At 43.6% G+C, this 16,550-nt stretch overlaps 1 protein-coding gene across 1 annotated transcript; it reads right to left on the reverse strand.

The window, feature by feature from the left end:
* Positions 1-6,546: 6,546 nt before the first annotated feature.
* COQ2 (coenzyme Q2, polyprenyltransferase) lies at positions 6,547-14,657 on the reverse strand. The gene is made up of 7 exons (XM_069012782.1): positions 14,388-14,657; positions 14,132-14,298; positions 11,619-11,740; positions 11,302-11,387; positions 10,282-10,415; positions 9,636-9,824; positions 6,547-7,134 (listed from the first exon to the last, which is right to left on the reverse strand). The coding sequence occupies exons 1-7, from the start codon at positions 14,623-14,625 to the stop codon at positions 6,979-6,981; spliced, it is 1,092 nt and encodes a 363-aa protein (XP_068868883.1). The 5' UTR covers positions 14,626-14,657; the 3' UTR covers positions 6,547-6,978.
* Between the last annotated feature and the right edge of the window lie 1,893 nt (positions 14,658-16,550).

The raw sequence follows: 16,550 nt of genomic DNA on the forward strand, positions 1-16,550 counted from the left end.
TTTGAAACCAGATGATCTTTAAAGTCCCTTCCAAACCAAGCCATTCCATGATTATTTCCAAGAGGACAATGGAAAAATTCAGCTGGAATAAATATTCACCAATTTAACATGTACTGCAGTAAATGCAATACTGATGAAGATTCAGAAGCACAGATTAAAAAGATCTCCCCTAACATCTTTTTGCTTTCTCTACAAAGAACAAAGTATGAATTACGCAGTCTACCATTGTATTTTATGAACCAGTTACAACCAGAAACTCGTTTATTCCAATTGGGGCTGCTCACACGTAAATGTTCATGCCTGTTCTCTGTACCACTTAATTCCAACCTGCAACTTCAAACACTACCACAAATAACCAAAGCCACCTTCCCCAGCACGCTGCCTCGTGCTATTTACACAAACGCTGGTGTTTCGAGTGGTGAGAGGTGTGTTCATTCAAGAGGGTCTGTGAATCCCATTGGTGTGCAGGTCAGGGGGGCTGCCTGGCACAGAAGGGTGCCTGGGGGCCTGTCTCCAAAGCTCTGGTCCCACCAGCCCTTTCCAGAGGCAGAGTAACAGCCTCAGGGTTTCGTTTCAGACATGGAGAAAGGGCTTCTGAATTGGAAACGTCACCTTTTTTCCAGATGTCTCAGCAGCTTCAATGGAAGAACACGTTACCCACAAACCTTGTTTCTGTCCCACAGCTTGAAATGGCTCAGGCAAAAGGGAACTTCTTGCAGCTGTAAAAGCCATAGGACAATGGAGCTGAGCAAGTGCAAGGGGAAATTTTCACAGCCCTTGGAAATACAACTGTGGGTCAGGTGCACATCTCATCAAAACTGAAGCCATTGCAGTTGGTACAAGGAGAGAGCTGCTCCCATGTCTGCACATCCCTCATACTTCCCACGCCAGGGACACTGCACACAATGAAGAGGGTCTGCTTGGGTGGCTGATCAGAAAATGATGCTGTGGCTGGGAGCGTGCAGTGCCATCTGAGCAAGATGCCTGAACCCCCTGTGCCACAGGCACCTGAACATAAGGTCCAGCACACAGTGTAGAGCTCACAGACAAAGGGTGTCACCAGCTTCACAGCAGCTCTTAGCCACAGCAGGTCAGACCTAAACAGAAGTAGCAGAAGTGGCTTCAAATCCCTCTACAATCGCATGCTAGCTCAGGCAATGGTTTATCACGAGATGTTTCATGCATCTTGTGTGAGAAAGATATCACACTTCTTCTGGCTGAGCTTTTGCTTCCTGTGGCTCACCAGCTTTTTAGGCTTCGGTGGTGCTACTCTTTGTCCAGATTACTCAGACTTACCGGATAATGCCCTCCAGGAATCAAGCTTTATCTCAGGAGCTCACAAGGTAAAAAACAACTAAATTAAAAATCAACAAATCAACCCTCTTGTAACAAACAGACCAGTCCAACTCAAATTTTTGTAGTCTGCTGCTTCATTAACTGCCTAACTCAAAAATTCACTGACTTGCACCTGCACACAAGCAGAACCACCAGAAGATGCAAGTGAGGATCCTCCTGTCCCTGTCCCCATCCCCAGAGAGTGGTGGGAAGCACGAGAGTCTCAGCAGTTAGCCGCTCTCAGGTCAGCTCCAGCGGCTTTCTGGAGTAAGTTGACCCATGGCTAATTTGCAGCTGGGACATGTGCTCTGTGCCATCTCTATGGCAGTTTTATCCCAAGCTGACAGCTTCTGCCAGAACAATGCAGGGGATGATGGACCCATCATTCTCCCATCCCTCGTGTCTGGCACACATGGTGTCCTTGCTTAAACCCAATGGTGCTGCTCCCAGTATTCACGAGGAGCACCTGAGCAGGAGCTGAGTGAACAGCCACACGTGATGCATCATAAAGTTAACCAGCACTAACCAAGGTATTGGCAGAAGGACATCCAACACACTTTGCAGCAGTATTTGACAGGTGAAAAGTATTTTTTCAATGTATTGATGTTATTTAGCAAAATAAGTTGTACTGAAGATTAAAAAAGGCCTTTACTACTTAATAATAATGATGCTTTTTAAGACAGATGGGAGCAGGTATTGAGAGAGTTGAACCAGGAGACACGATGTGCAAGACGGGGAAGTTGTAGGGCTCTACACGGGCTGCACGCACATGACCACAGGTCCCCTTCAGAGGAGAGATTTGCTGTTCCATGGCAGTCTCATGACCCAACATGCTCATCCTGATGGAAGGGTAGGTTATAACCTCTGGTGGAGGCTCCCCATCTGCTTAACCGCCATTTTTCTGACTTAACATGGCTTAAATAAATCAGCACTGAGAGCTCGAATTCTTGAAGGAAATTTTTTGCCTTCCACTTCTCCTTTTGCCACTGATTTCTCAAGCAAAGCTTGAAGACAGCAGATACAACACTCACTGCTGTTGCACCCACTCCATCTGGAAGGCTTCCCTGTGTGCATGTGCCAAGATCTCAGAGGACCCCTGGCAGCACAGCAGCTCACAGCTGGGCTGAGAGACACGGGAAGGAGGGAGAGGACACTTCCCCTCATCCTACCCAGCATATGAGAAAAAATGGAACACCAGTAGTTATCCCCAGGTGGTGCTGGCAGCAGTCCCACTGTGGAGAGCACATTCATCAGATAAAGACACAACAAGACAGGAAATTGTAGGTGCCAGAGTCCTGCTTGGGTTTGAGCACCAAGTGTTTATCACCTGTCACCTGGGAGAGGCGGCATGCACTCCACATCAGACCTTCAGCTTGCCCTTTACTTAGCCAAGAGCAACCTCAGCCCCACCAGCTCCAGGGACAACCTGTGCTTACACAGCCTTGGCTTTCTGCCCTGGGTTTTCCTCCCAAGGAGCAGGGAGGCAGGACACTCCCACCCCTCATCTAACAGATACAGTCAGACTGACACTTTACTGTGGTCTGCCAAATCCTTCTTTTATTGCCTTGCTGCACCCATTGTGTGGTGTCATGCACAAGGAAGTGTGGGAAAAAAGGGATCATGCCAACTCTAAGCAAATAAATTCAAAGTGCCTTCCAATAAACACTTAACTAAAGCACAACATTAATGCATGTTACAGTGTTATGCAAGTCTGTGCTTTCCTCCATTTTCCTCTCAAGTACTTTTATTTCCGTTTATATGTATTCCCTGAAAAAGTGGTTAACAGCATGACAGCATTTGGGGGGGAAATAAGCTCTAATGAAGCTGAAAATGTGTTTGACAAGTATTTGGCTGCGCTGCAGCATGAGCAGCAACACAAAATGCACACAGGTTTTTCCACCTAACAGTGTTGAAGTTTCTCCCCAAAGCAGTCCCCTGGTGCTATGTATGTGCTGCTGCTTGCAAGGTTAACTTGGAGATAAAATTATTTCCCTTTAATATCGAATCATAGAAAAACATTTATGTTGGAAAAGACCTCTAAGATCATTGAGTCCAACCATTAACTGGGCACTGCCATGTTCACCACTAAACCATGTCCCCAAGTGCCACAACCTCACACCTTTTGAACACTTCCAGGAACGGCAATTCCACCACTTCCCTGGGCAGCCTGTTCCAATGTGTGACCACCATTTCAGCAAAGGAATTTATATCCAGTCTAAACCTCCCCTGGTGTAACTTGAGGCCGTTTCCTCTCCTCCTGTCACTTGTTAGCTGGGAGACGAGACAAACTCCCACCTGGCTGCAAGCTCCTTTCAGGGAGTTGTAGAAAGCGAGATACTTTTCATTCAGAGCTGAACTCTCCGAATGCTTTGACGTCAGTGCAGGAAAAAGATAAGGTCCTGTGGAATGGGCATGCCCCACTGCCCTCACAACCTGTTACAGGATTTGTTCTGTTTTTTATGCCATTGATACAATTTATATTAAGTATATTTTATTTCTTTATTTTATTTTGTTTTAGCTATATTTCCTTGTTACTGTACCTGTCACAGACAAGAAGCTCTGCAATTTGGAGGAACTGTGTTTTGCAGGCATAAGGATGCAGGGCTGGCTTTGGATTTTTTTTTTGGCATTAGGATGGGAATTTCCACCCCAGAAATTACAGCTGTATTGTTAGAAGCATTGAACTTGGTATGAACACGGTTCTTTTGTTGTTGGTTTTGTTCTGGTTTCTTTTAAGTCTATTAGACTTCTTTCTGCTTTGTTTAGATAAAATCACTTTTGTACAGCTGCCTGGAAATAGTGGGTTTTGGCGGTTTTTTTAAACACCACCATCCAGGAAAAGAAAAAAGCTGTAAAACAAATGGAATTGTTTTCTATTTTCTTCGTAATTCTGGTACTGCATCTAGCACACAATGTTAAAATTTGCTCTGGCCTTTTGCCTCCATCACAAAATAAAAGGAGGCATTGCAGGAAAATCAAAATCACCTCTCCAGTATACGCAGCTAGTACCTAAACTTCACATTATCCAGGGCTGGCTGATGTGCACATTTTTTCTTGGCAGCTTTCTTTTGAGTCTCAGAGCCTCTCTCCTGGTATTTGCACTGTGAAGTGTTTAGAAATCAATTAATGGCCCTCTCCTAGCTTTTGTCAAAATGGAAATAAAAAAGGAGTGCCCTTTTTCCCCAGGTCATGTCACCAGTGGCTGGTGAGATGCCTGACCTACTGCCCTGGTGTTGCCAGGCTCCCTGGCAGCTAGGCCAGCTGGCACAGGCTCTGCAGCACATACTTGGGAATAGAGGGAGGGAAAACCCTGACTCCCTCACGTTAACTGCATCATATTTACCAAGAAATACAAATGGCAGAACCCAGGCACAGTTTGCCTTGGCTGACCCTCCTCTGGCAAGCCTCTTCCCTGGGAAAGGCGAGTGTGAGACCTCCCATGTGCCACTGTGCTAAGCAGGGTTCTAAGGCAAAAATCCAGCCCCACCCTGCAGGGCTTCCAGTGCCTTGGCAACCTGTCCCTTTATCCCTGCAGGAGCAGCACCCTTACTTTTATAGGGCTAATCCTGGACAAAGAGCTGGTTTAGCTTTGATACACCCTTCTACAAAGTACAACACACAGGCAAGGGCTGGTGCTGGTAACAGAGCTTTGTTTCATTCAGCAACTGCCAATGTTTCAGTTTGCCAATGTCAGGCACATTTGACCTTCCTGCTGGCTGAAAGACGCTGCATTTGTTATCTCAACATCCTGTGGAGGAACACTCAGAAAAGGAGGTGGGGGAGAATGGCAAGGTTTGATAGTGGAGAAGAAACTTCCAGAGGACATTGTTTATTTGTGCAAAAGGATAAAAAACTAATGCTTAGAGACAGGTGTTTTTTTAAGAAACTGTGTCTAATTCCAGCAGTGTCTTTGTGAAGATTTGGAATAGAATACCTTGGGAATGAAGGGAGGAGATGCACATACACCTGCCAGCAGATCCAAACAGGAAGGTTTTTGCCAGGAAGCAGCTCAGCCTTTACCTCTTTTGCACTTTAAAAATTATTTATTTCTGTTTATTAATCATAAAATTCTCACAAATTTAATATCCTCAGTATTACAGCTTGGAATCTAAATCTTTCTGGTTTTCAGGCAATGAACCTAAAATACAGCTATGTCTTAATTGTGTAAAATGCATTTTAAGATTAATTTGGAAAACTCCCACAGAAAATGTGAAATTATTTTCAAGTTCAGGTCATGAGGACTGTTTTGAAACTTTAATTTATACTCTATTTAGCTACCCCTTTTTTTTCCTCTCATTTTAAGACAAACACTTGTGACAAGCAGTCATCAGACAAAGGACACCAGAAGGTTCAAAGGCACTACAAAATATGAGCTCTTCCCAAATCTGAGCTACTTAAAGACACTTCAATATGTTAAAAACAGATTAATAACTTTTGCCACCACCTCTCTAAATTAATACTACTAGTACTGAGAAACTGATCCATACTAATTACTTTACAAGACTTTTTAATTACTAGTAAATGGCTCATAAACAAAGTTCAACATTAGGTTGGATTCATCAAATTCTCCCTCTACAAAATGCAGCTATGCCACATAATTCATCAGAAGCTTATTGTTTTTCATTTTTAAACTGCTTTTCTTCAACTTAATACTTTCTCCACCCCAAAAAATATAAACCCTATTTAAGAACAACTTCTGTGTAAGGGCCTGCACTTGCTATTTTTACTGTTTCTAGGCATCCCCCTAATAACAAGTTTTTCCTGTAAGACTACAAATAAAACTGGCAGGCATAAGTCAAAACAAGTGGAATTAAAAAATAAAAATAAAAAAATGTCAACAGTTTGCATGATAAATTTATAGCCCAAGGTCAACCACTGGTCACACACACTTGGCAACAGCTCTAGGCTGCACTGTTTTTGTTTTCAGTCCTTAGTCTGTGTTCCAGTCACTCTTGACAAACAAGCTCACTCTGTGCAGGCAACTTTGCAGAAGCCTGTTCTTTTCACATGGAAAGCACCCACTGCAGCAATCACAGCAAGAGCAGAAAATTTTCTTAAATACTTCTCTATGGACTCCTTATTGTGGACCTCACACACTCAGAGTCCTGACTGCTCCTAGACATCCCAGGAGAAAAACAGTTATTGCAGTTCTTCCATACAGCAAGCTCCAACTCAAACTGAGAACTACCTTTGTAATAAACCAGACCATCAAACATGTACAGCCAGATTTTATTTACATCCAGAAATCATTTTGCATTTTTACACTTGCTGTCACTAAGAGACACCTGCTTCATATAAAATCTTGGGTTCACAGTCTCCAGAGCTTTGAGCAACCAAGTGTTTATCACCTGTCACCTGGGAGAGGTGGCATGCACTGCACACTAGAGCTTGGTTTATCAGAAGTTTGCTGATACCACAGGACCAGCAGAGGAGCTTCACTTATTGGAGCTTCTATGCAGATTGAAGTTATTGACATATAACCAAAACTTCCATCATAGAATTATCTCAATTGCATGATTTCAGAAACAAGAATGCTTCCACCAGCTTTTATAAATAAACAATATAAAGCAGCTATACTTATATTAAAAGTGTTTTTCTTCTTACAATACTTACAGTACTAAAATATCAGTATAGTGATTTCAACTATCTGTTTTCTGAAGGCTCCCCTACATTTTTTAAATCTTTTTGCTTCCACAGATTTCCAAGCACAATCCCTATGAAGAGCAGAATTCCTACAGTACGATTTGAAGCAAATTTTTTCCAACAGTCTTCAGGCTTGTCCATGTCCAAAGTGTAAATCTGCAAAAGCACAGTGTAACGTAACAGGATTATTATTCTACAGACTCATAAATATCTGACATATCACAAAATGATCTGCAACTTCAAAAAATTATTCTTAAATTCCTAAGTTTACCCTTACCTCCACAAGAAACAGGAATACTCTGTGCTTAAAAAAATTATTCTTAAATTCCTAAGTTTACCCTTACCTCCACAAGAAACAGGAATACTCTGTGCTTAAAATTTTTTTTGCATAACTGGCATCTGTGTTTGACAGATTTATTCAACATACAGCAGAAAAGTCAAGGATCTCATATGAACATGGTTCCCAGGCCATTTCAATGGAAGACTGTATAAACAGCCTGGTTACTGGTGTATCTGGTTTGATATTTAAAAGTGCAAAAATATCTGGGCATGTCAATAAATCTCTTTGAGGTTTCCCTCAGTTGGTTGCCACCTAATTCTTCGATGTAGCTTTAAATAAAAATAAGCCCCCCAGAACATGCACTTTTCCATCTCTGCTGCAAGGTGTTGTTCTATGTTCCAGTACAGACAAGGCACTGCAGAGCCAGCAGTGAACCAGGATAACTGGAAAGCACAGGGGAGTGCCAGGCCCTGCCTTGCCACACAGGGCTGGTTTAGTCCCGTTGCTCTTAGCCAAGCTCATGCAATTTCCTTCCAAACAAGAACCAGGACACCTGCAACAGCAGCCAGAGAGCATGGCAGCTCTCTGCTGTGAGTCACAACTAAAAGTAAAAAAAAAAAAAAACCAAACCCACAAGATATAGCAAGAGCAAAGTTACTGAAACATATTCCCAAAACCATACTTTGGTGCCAAAGTCTTGAGAAAGATAACAAGAGGAAATGTTGAGCAAAATGAGTGAAAAGATTAATAGGGAAGGAGCCCCTAAAACCTCAAACCTTGCACTTCAGCCTTTGAAAAAGCTAAAACAGAAACTATTTGGCTGAAAGAAGTGAAACCTACCCCAGAAAACCTGCTTTATTTGTGGTTGTACAAAGAAATCAGGGTTGAATCCTGATGAAATCATCAAGAACACTCTTCACAAGCTTCTAAAATATGTTGTGATCCACACCCTTAACAACCTGTCAGCCCCTCAGACACTGGGGACTTGAAACACTGAACTGACACATAGAACTCAACAGCAGCCAAGCTATACTTTCAGAAACACAAGGAAAGTAAAAGATACTATTTTTCTGTTGGCACCCTTCTTGAGAGGGATATAATTTGACATCATCATGACCCAAATTCCTCTGCCTCAGGCAAAAATTCAGTGAATTAAAGAATCCTGGTCCTCAAGCATCTTACTCAGCTTTCTAAACTCAGTTAAGCACACGATCAGAAATCCTGAACAAGAAGGTAAGCATGAAAACATTTAAGCAGGACTAATATTAAAATAATCACTCAAAAAGAAGCTACTCTATGGTACACAGAACAGTTCTTCTATTGTGACTTTGGCAGTCCACACAATTGTGAATTCTCCATCAATTACACTCATTAGGTCTGCATCCTCCCTTATAAAGATTTTGAAAAGTGGTTTCCACTCATGCCAAAACCACGGCATAAAGCCTCACTGACAATTCAAACTGCAAATGATCATGCAGTGGATGTAGTATTCTTTCCCTCATACATTTCCAAGCACAGTTGCTAGGAAAACAGCAGCTGAGTGCCAGAGTACATCACCACAAGAATTCCCTTACTCAGATATAAGTTTAATATCCATGCATGAGCATTAAAATGCAACATACGACCAACATGCTTTAAAAAGTCCCACATTACCACACATTGAACTGCTTTAGACTGGCAATGGTTTTACTACTTGCAATACACAACCTCTGCCACCATTTACCTATCAAGACCAGCAATTAATTTTTGAAGAGAACTGACCTGTCACTTACTACAAGACTGTGTAACACAGCTGTTAGGATTCAGAAAGAACAAGGTAACAAGATCCTATCTGCATCCTTTACTAAAAAAGCTAATTTCTTTCTTTCTGTTATGCATAAAAATTTCTAAACTACTGCAACTACAAGACTGAACTGAACTGTCCTCTGCTATAAAAAGAACTCTGAGCTAGAACTGTCAATTAACACAAAATTATAATATTAACATCTGCTATTATATGTGCCAGACACTGCAAGAGCCGAATCAGAACAGTCAACACCACAGTACTTTGTAGCTTACTGAGGTGGATCTAGCAGCAGCTGCTGCTGGAGTGAGGAGAAAAGCATTTCCTTGAGGTCACAACTTAATGTGTGCACTTCTGTTGATTGTAACAGACTGAAAGCAGTGCTCCACTGTTTGTGGTCAGGACTGAAGAGCTCTTCAACCAAAAGGTCTGCAAAAGGTACTTAAGAGGACCAAGCTTATTGCCAGAAGACTTCAGTTCTCTTTACAGGAATTGTTTTTCATGGGTAGCTCATGAATTGATGGGGGTTGAAAAGCACTCTGACTTCTTAGTAAGAACTTCTACATGGAAAAAGTATAAATAAATCCATCAAACCTGGTGTGCTAGATGAGCCCCTATGGCAGCCACAGCCGAGTAATACGGGAAGGTTTGATTGCAATTCATCCCTGCCACACACAAACTCAGGAGCATGGCCAGGCTGAAGCCACTGAGCCACTGCTTTGTGTCCTCCTTGAACTGCAATGCAGTTGACTTCACACCAATCATGATGTCATCCCTCTTATCCTGAAATGAAAGGATGAATTAGAAGAAAATCCATAATCCAATGCCACTTCATAAGAAAAATAAAAATGGGGGACTTGCTTAAATTTCTAATGCTTCTTACTAGGAACCCAATTTAAGGGCAGTTGTAGGTTCCCACATTAAAATTTAAACTAGAAGGTTGGTCTTAGAGCTACTTTAGCAGCCGAGAGTTAATACCAACATCAAAGTTATTTACACAATATGAAAGTGTGAGAGTACAAAGGGCATTTTACTTCCATCTTTCCACCTGATTTGTAAAACCTTGGCAAACAGCAATAAAATATTGAAGGGCTGAGACTTATTTGGTGCTGCTTCAGCTCAGCTGAAGGTGAAGAACTGCAAGAGGTTAGTTCTGCTATTTGACAATGAACTTGTAAATGACACACGCAAACTTGTGTGTTTAAACACAGGCATCTGGAATGTCTCACTGTTACCCTACCTGATGTGCATAAATGGTGTCGTACACCAGTGTCCACATGACTCCAGCAAAGTACAAGGGCAAACACACAGACCACTCACACGACCCTCTGATGGCAGACCAGCCAAGAAGGGCTCCCCAATTAAATGTAAGTCCTAAAAACATCAGGAGAATTGAAAAAATAAAAAAGTTAGAAGAATGCCAGCAGCAATTGAATATTATTTATTTGAGGGTGTATTGTATCAGCAGCTTTTTGTATAATACTGGCATCTCTATTTTTCTACTGCTTATTTTCAGACAGGTAATAAATATAAGCTATTTGACATTAAATACTCTGGACATACGAGGAAAAATACATATACCACACATTTTTCCCTAATTTAAATTTGACTTCATTAGTGTAGGGCAACATTTGCACAGAACTATTCCAGAATATTCAAACGACAGGTCTGAAGGTAAAATGCTCAGATGTCAGTGTAACAAAAGATGTCAGCATAACTGGCTGCAGAACAGTACACAGCAGCCAACTATGGTACTTCTGGGCTGAAAATAACAATTTTGGTAAAAAAAAACCCCTGAAGACAGCTGGAATATGAAAGCCAATATACACAGATATGTTTTAGTAGCTTAGCCTAAAATACAAGCACCATTGGTATCTGTCTAGGAGTTATTTTAGAAGCTGAAGACTGAAATGCTGTACAGACAAATCTGTATTTAAGAAGGGTATTGAAATAACCCCAAAACCATATCTCATTCTTAAATGACTTATATTTATTTCCTCCCTACTTTTCTTCCTCCTATCACTCCATCAAAACAAGGAACTGATTTCTAACAAAAAAAAACATCTAAAGCCACACATCAACTCTGATGCCTGATATAAATGAAGAAGCTTGTGGCACAACAGAGCTTTATCTACAAGTTATTTCTATTTTGATATAAAGTTTTAAAAAATCTGATTGCTAAAGCTCAAATATTAATTTGTAAAACACTCCAAAAACTACAGCTGAAATAAAAAAAACAGTAAAAATATTTCCATCTCACCCAAAACTAGCTGTGGCCAGTATGTTATTCTCTTCATCAGAGGGTAGGTAACCACAAGGGATAAAGAGGCTGCTCCCAGAATAATACTGTGGAAAGTACCAAAAGGATTATTGTTTGCCAGGCTAAAGATCGAAAGATGTAGTGCAGCATTACAGGATCTGTACATGGTACTGAACTAATTCTTTTCCTTTCAACTACAATTCCATGACTAATAACCTCCTCCCTCTGACCCCAACACCTTTTCTGCTCAAAATCTCTGTGCTTAACCCAGGACCCAGAACCAGCCTTTAAAAACCAAAAGATAACTCATACCTCACCTATAGTAATTCAGACACAGAAGTACACAGAGTGCCAGGCTGAGCTGTCCCCCGAGAAAAACCAAGGACTGAAAAGTGGAGATATCTCCAGCTGCCAGGGGTCTGCTTGCTGTCCTTGCAACCTAAAAAATGGAAATAGTATTACCACCAGGTACATCTGCAAGTGATGGGCAATTTTTGTTTGTTACATTGTTTTTACAATGTTTTGTTTCCTATTTTCTGAGGAGAAATGAAAGGGCCCTAATTTTGTTGCTGACTTTTGTTTCTCTCTAATGGCATTTTCAGAATCCAGTCCTATTGATGTGGAGTTAATAGCTGTGAAATGACGATTAATTTCATCCTATTTGGGATACAGTGGAGTTTAGAAACTCTGTCTGGAACAAGAAATCATATAAGTAAACTGTAAGAAAAAAAAAAATCAGAAAAAATGTTAAAATAAATGAATGGTGAGCTACTTGCCAAAGGTGACCAATGCCGAAAAACCCCAAATGACTGAAATTCACCTCAACATGAGGAAGAACTTCTTCACACTGAGAGTGGCAGAGCCCTGGAACAGCTGCCTGGGGAGGTGGTGGAGTCTCCCTCTCTGGAGACATTCCAACCCCACCTGGATGTGTTCCTGTGTGACCTGCTCCAGGTGACCCTGCCTTGGCAGGGGGTGGGACTGGATGATCTCCAGAGGAACCTTTCAACCCTAATGATTCCGTGAAATTGTGCATGTCAATGAAAATGGTGTCAAGTCCATTCAAACAGGTTCAAAAGCCAACTTTTTACAGAATATTATGTACATATAAAGTGCCTTGCCTATGCTTTAATAATGTGAATTTAAATATACTCTTTTAGCTTGCTCTCCCCCCTGCCATCCGGTTATGTTAAACACCAAATACTGCTTTTGCAGTTTAAACACACACCTAATATATCTGTGACCAATTCCACTGCACAGTGCAACCAAACATGGGATGTTTCACTTAAAGAAAACATCCCCCAAGTAATCAGTAACACGAAATCTAAATCACAAACCACCATCACCTACACCAGCCAACATCCTGCTCTTGGCCTGGCCTTGCCTCTATGGCACTTGTGTTGAAGGCAGCCCTTTAAGGTACTCCAGAAAAAGCTGTGAAGGCAATTTTTAAAACTTTCCATCTAACCACACATAATACATAACTTAAATCATTATACTGAAATTCCCTCTTACTTATCACATCCCCACATCAAATCTGTTTAGCATATGTAGTTGTTAACATCTTCCAAACCCTAAACCATCCAAAGCTGCCACAAATCCCATCCTGATTGCCTGCCTTCCCAACAGCACAAATACAAGTGCTGTAGTAAGAACTTCATATGATTGGATATTCTGTGTCTTGCATGGCCGAAACCCAAACCCCAAAACCAGAGGAACAATACAGGAACAGAAAACAGGACGAACAAACAGTGACGCATCACCAGGACATTCTCCTCCAAGCCTGCACCTGTGTGCATTTCAAAATCTGACACTGGGCACTGCCTTTTGCTTATTTCCCTCTTCTGAACAAATGGGAGATAATTGAAAAATACAACATAACAGAAGGAGATTAGCTCAGGGTTGGGCATGATACTCTGAAAAGCCAAAATTAACAATACAACAATACAAGGAAACACTGCTCCTAAAATTAAGGAAAAAAAAAAAATGGTCCTTGGGTAGGTTGTAACTATCAAGTATAGCAAAACAGCGTTACTTGTTTTGTTCTGTCATGCAAAACAAGGTTGAGAAATAAGCTTTTTCAAGTACTACCTACAGCTGACAACAGCATGTATTTTATCTGACACAGAGGTGAGTATTCCAGAAGATTTATTACAGTCCTGGACAGAGAAATGTTATACAAAATAAAATAATTTCTACTATTTTTGGAGGAAACTTAGATTAATTGTGTGCATCTCAGATAGAAACATGGAGGAATTCCTGAACCTGGGGCCTGTACTCAGCAAGGAATCACTGGTGATGTTCGTGTACTTTAGTGCCTTCAAAATCCTTTGTGCCTGGCTAAGAATAAACAGCATCTGTTAAGTGGAGTCACCCTCCCTGGAGGCATTCCAAACGCAGTTGGATGCATTCCTGTGTAACCTGCTCTGGGTGAGTTGGCCTTGGCAAGGGGGTTGAACTAGATCATCCCCCGAGGTCCCTCCCAAGCCTGAAAATTCTGTTAATTCCGTGATCATGAAGATGAGTGGGCACATGCTTGGTTCACTGAATCACAGAAGGGCTGGAAGACCAGCTTGTTCCAACCCTCGTGCGGTGGGCAGGGACACTTTTCACTAGACCAAGTTACTCAGAGCCCCATCCAACTTGGCCTTGAACACTTCAAGGGATGGGACATCTAAAACTTCTCTGGGCAACCTGTTCCAATGCCTCACCATCCTCACAGAGAAGAATTTCTTCCCAATATCTAATCTAAACCTCCTCTTCCAGTTTGAAGCCATTCCCCCTTGTCCTGACACGCTCGTGTCAGCAGCCTTGCTCCACCGCTCTCTACCTGTCTGTCATAGTCGCGGTCCCACATGTCATTGATGGTGCAGCCGGCCCCTCGCATGAGCACGGCTCCCACGCCGAACAGGGACAGCATGCGCCAGTCCGGGAGGCAGCCGGGCGCGGCCGCCAGCCCGATGCTCCAGGTACACGGTAGGTACAGCAGCCACGTCCCTGCGGGGAGACAAAACCCGCGGGCGGGCTCAGCGGGGAACGGGAGCCCACGGGGTGCACGGGGCCCTGAGCTTCCCCGCCACGCTCACCGGTGGGCTGGTGCAGCCGCATGAGCCGCAGGTACGGCTGCAGCGGGGCCGGCGCGGCGCGCACCAGCTCGGCCGCCGAGAAGCTGCGCGGCCCCGGGGGCGCGGCGGAGCGGCGGAGCAGCAGCGGCGGGGCGGCGGCGGCGGAGACGGCGAGGGGCGGGCGGGCGGCGCGGAGCCCGGGGGTGCCCCGGAGCCCGGAGGGGCCCCGGCACAGCCGCGCCAGCAGCGCCGCCGCCATCTTGGCGCCGCCCCGGTGCGGACCGGACGGGGTCACGCGGCCCTGCGCATGCGGGGCGGCCTCAGGCGCTCCGCGCCGGAGCTGAAGCGGGGCGGGCTGGAGTCGGGATCGTCCTCGTCCTCGAAACGTAACGTGGTTGTTCTTGGCACAGGCGTCATCTCCCAGACCTTTCCTCGCTGTAGTTAATAAAAACATTTCGGGTTTCCCCTGCGGCCTTTGTACCTCTTCTCCTCGCTCACTCAGTTCTCCCACTATCTGCGTGAGGGACTGAAATGCTGAGGGCTAATGACTCGAACAATCGGCGAGTTGCAAAAGCAGCGGGCCCTTGGCTGAGGCCGGATTTGCAGCCGCCGAGCCGGAGGGGAGGAGGAGGAGGGGGTTTGGTGTGTGTGGTGGGAAACCTCGGACCTGCATAAGAACAGCCCAGGAGGCCACAAGGAACCCACCTTCGGGGAGGTACCTGGGCATTCCCACCTGAACCAGATTGTGTATTAACCCGATGAACTTCATGTTTCAAGGGCTTCCCCCACCCCTGATGGATCAAGACTGTCACCATCACACATCAAAATTCTATCAGTCAAGTCTCATTGCTGGGTCCACAGGTGGTGATATCTGTGCAGAGAAATACATGGTGCCAGAGGTTTATGTTCAAAAAGGAGACAGAGGAGTCCTGTAACTTTATTCAAATAAAGGGAGAGGCCATGGGGCATTCTCTTGGGATCTCTTCAGTTGTTGGAGGACGCAGCCTCCTTTTAGTCCTATTTTCCGGGCCGCATCACCCTCTTCCTTGCCCCATTGGCTGAAGTACTTGAGAGGTACAGACTTCCCAAAACGCCTAATACAGACCCCCTTCTGTACGCCCACCCCTCCCCCCCTTCTTTTTCTTTGTGTCTCTGTTCTTTTTCTCTAAGTCCAGGAATTTAACACGGCCTTGGATGAGCAGCAGTCTGTGTCAATTAGTAACATTCCTCTGAAATTTATGGTTCCTCCTGTTGCTTCTTTCACCTATCAGTATCTGGCTTTTCCTACAGGCAGACTTACAGTTTGTTTGTAAAGACACATTCTTCTCATTCCTTTCATGTCTTTCCATTATCTTGTCCTTTCTCTTTCTTTTCCTTATGTATTTTCTTAAATGATATCTTTATAGTTTTCTATTGTTGTATTTCTATAGATAATAGCCAAAACGGCTGTATACCTGCTTTCCATCGTTCTAAACTAAGCCTGCTGTAATCCACCCCGAGGGACCGATTAACAAGAACCTCAGTTGAAAAGCGGAAAGAACTCCACTACTAGAATAAGTAGTAAAGTAGGTATGCTTTATTCCAGCGCTGGGACGCACGGGGGGTCGCTCCTCCAAAATCATGCGTGCCGACAGCTGCATTCAGCTCGGTATTTATCGGGTTACAAGTTCCATATTCATTAAGTTTCCTAACAAACTTATACATATTCATCACCTAGCCCCGCCCAGCCTCGCTTCGTATTATAATGAACTCAAAAGTCATTTACATCCGCATAGCGCTTGCGCAGTGTTATTTGGTGGTTGTGGTAGGGGTCTTCTGAGGGTCTTTTGATGAAGTCAGGGGAGTCTTCCTCGTCTGAACTTTTCACCTTTCTCTCCTGCGCATGCTCTTTTATACCTTTGGCCTGGGTTTAAGCTTTGGCGCAGATTTGAGCTAGTTTTGGGATGAGGCAGGATGTCTGTCTGAGACTCCCGTTGGTCTTATCATCGGTCTCTTATCTTTTCTTCCTGCTCTGGTATGCTGACCAAGCTAGATGCATTGTTCCTGACAAACGAATTCTTCTGCTCCCCATCCCCCTGATTCACAGTTACCTCACCTTCGGGGGCTGGTCGTAACACCAACTTATGAGTTATTGCACAAACGAGAGAGCAGAGGACAGAGCCATAAAACCTTTGCTTTGCATGG

The sequence above is a fragment of the Aphelocoma coerulescens genome, chromosome 4 (assembly GCF_041296385.1).
Source record: "Aphelocoma coerulescens isolate FSJ_1873_10779 chromosome 4, UR_Acoe_1.0, whole genome shotgun sequence".
NCBI classification, from domain to species: Eukaryota; Metazoa; Chordata; class Aves; order Passeriformes; family Corvidae; genus Aphelocoma; species Aphelocoma coerulescens.